The sequence below is a fragment of the Otolemur garnettii genome, unplaced genomic scaffold (genome assembly GCF_000181295.1).
Source record: "Otolemur garnettii isolate 467f Iridium unplaced genomic scaffold, OtoGar3 scaffold00211, whole genome shotgun sequence".
Taxonomy (NCBI): Eukaryota; Metazoa; Chordata; class Mammalia; order Primates; family Galagidae; genus Otolemur; species Otolemur garnettii.
In genome coordinates, this window is record NW_003852606.1 from 915,938 (window position 1) to 918,439 (window position 2,502).

At 55.3% G+C, this 2,502-nt stretch overlaps 1 protein-coding gene across 1 annotated transcript in view; it reads left to right on the forward strand.

Annotated features, from left to right (window-relative positions):
• Positions 1-2,502, forward strand: part of FUZ (fuzzy planar cell polarity protein) — an 8,683-nt gene that overhangs the window by 4,722 nt on the left and 1,459 nt on the right. Inside the window, exons 6-10 of the mRNA XM_003801472.3 lie at positions 339-536; positions 659-754; positions 1,255-1,361; positions 1,434-1,498; positions 1,579-1,653. Of these exons, the coding sequence (XP_003801520.1) occupies positions 339-536; positions 659-754; positions 1,255-1,361; positions 1,434-1,498; positions 1,579-1,653 (541 nt within the window). The remainder of the gene's footprint in view (positions 1-338; positions 537-658; positions 755-1,254; positions 1,362-1,433; positions 1,499-1,578; positions 1,654-2,502) is intronic.

Sequence of the window (2,502 nt, forward strand, 5' to 3'; positions counted from 1 at the left end):
GCCACCTTAGGTGTATGTGGCTGGCGCCTTAGCCACTTGAGCCATAGGCGCCGAGCCAAGCCCAAGAGTTTGAGGTTGCTGTGAGCTGTGACACTATGATACCATACTGAGAGCGACAAAGTCAGACTCTGTCTAAAAAAAAAAAACCCAAAACTTCTCAATGTGAGTTGGGTATTGTGATTTCAAGTGAAGGAACTCAGAGGGTAAGCCACATGAGGGTGGACAGTCAGCAAGCTCTGGGTTGCTTGTCTCTTCCCATTCCTTGCCCACCTGGGAACCAATTGCTGAGCCCCGGCCCCTCAAGTCTCCTAATTCCCAGTCCTGCCTCCCTTACACAGGAAGCCCTCTCTGGGTTCGCTGAGGCAGTGGGCACAGCCTTCGTCAGTCTGGTGGTGTCAGGCCGGGTGGTGGCAGCAACAGAGGGCTGGTGGCGGTTGGGGACACCAGAGGCCGTGCTGCTCCCTTGGTTGGTGGGGTCCCTACCACAGCAGGCCGCTCGCGACTATCCAGTGTACCTGCCACATGGGAGTCCCACGGTGAGTGGGTGGGGCCAGCAGGGGAGTGGGACAAAGCAAGGGGAGGACTGTGATAAGTGTGGGAGGGATGAGAACTACTGGTAGAGTTGTGAAGGGGCGGGATTTGCCTGTGCCTGCTGCAGGTCCCTCACCGCCTCTTGACTCTGATGCTGCTACCAGGCCTGGAACTGTGTCTGCTCTGTGGCCCACACCCACCTCTCAGCCAGCTACATGCGCAGGTGAACCCTCGTCTGTCCCGCACCCCCATGACCACCACCATTGCATCCTCTCCCTGTAAGCTCTTTCTCTCACCACCCAGCCCTACAACCCAGCAACTTTTCCTTCCTCCAGCTTCGGCCCACCTGGGCTGAGCTCCAGTCATCTTGACCCCCAACTTGCCACTAATTCGCTCGCCTGTTGTTTATTTTTGTTCGTTTTTTTATTTTTGAGACAGAGTCTCATTCAGTTGCCCTGGGGTTCAGTGCTGTGGCGTTATAGCTCACAGCAGCCTCAAAATCTTGGGCTCAAGTGATCCTCTTGCCTCAGCCTTCCAAGTAGCCAAGACTCAAGCGGCTCTGTCTGTCTTTCAAGGCCAAATCCTTTCCACGTTCCCTTCCCTTCGTCCCTCCTTTCCTCTGTACTTCCCACCTGGCCACAACTCCTTGGGCAACTCCCTGACCTTACTCGTGGGGGCCAGGCTCCCTATGTGACCAAGCCTCATTGACGATGCCCCCTGTAGCTTCTGGAGCGCTGGTGGCAGCCACTGCTGGACCCACTGCGGGCCTGCCTACCTCTGGGACCCCGAGCGCTGCCTGATGGCTTTCCCCTGCACACGGACATCCTTGGGTAGGGCTCTGATGGGGGAGTTGGTTGGGGTCCTCATCCCCTTCCCTGGCCATGACACCTGCTTTCCCACAGATTGCTGCTTCTCCACATGGAACTGAAACGTTGCCTCTTTACTGTAGAGCCCCTAGGGGATAAAGGTGACTGAAGCTGAGGGAGGCCCAGGAGGGGTATGGGCCGGGGAGGGGGGGTCTCCATCACCCTGTCCCTTCTCTGCCAGAACCTTCCCCTGAACAGCGCCGGCGCCACCTTCGCAACTTCTACACGCTGGTCACCGAGACACACTTCTCTCCAGGTCAGTGGCAAGCACAATGCTCCCACTGCACAGGCAGGGGCACGGAGTTCTGGGTTGCACAGGGTGGGACTGAGAGGTAGAGAAATTGAAGGAGAACCCAGCATACATCTAGCAATGTTGTTTTCCTTGAAAACTGAGCATTGACAGGGAGAGAGGGAAAAGGAGGTCCCTGGATGATTTCCGAACCTCCTGGGTAATCCTAGTATTTAATAGCACCTAACGCTGAGACCTCTTGCCACTGCTTTTTTATGTAATGACTCACTTTATCCTCACTGGTGAGAATTATCCTGTCAGATCTTCATCCCCATATTACAAATGAGGAAACTGATGCTCAGCTAGTAAGTGGCAGAGCCATGGTTCAAACACAGGCAGTTTGGCTCTGCATCCACACACCCACCCTGCCATATGACTGCCCCAAGCCCAGGCTTTGCTGAGAACTTAGTGGTAGGGTACCCCGGAGGATGTCAGATTCCAGGTTAGGAAGAATTATTATAGAACCCATATTGCCAAAAAGGAAGGGACCTAGGGTGGTGCTACAACTGCATGAAGCCACCAAGCTCTGTCTCAGAGGGCCATACCCCTTCCTAGCCCTGCAACTCCAGCTCTCCCTCTGTAAAATGGGATAGGGTCTTGGGGGCACGGGGGAATTGAACCTGATGTGATATAGGCCACCATCCGATGTCAGCTGCATGTTTGTGAAGTGTATGGTGTATGTTAAGAGGATTGCCTGGGGCTGCACACAGTAGTCCCTGGAAAACAGAGGCCAAGGCTAGGTGGGAAAAGGGGAGTCTTGGCTCGGCGCCTGTGGCTCAAGCGGCTAGGGCGCCAGCCACATACACCTAGGGTGGC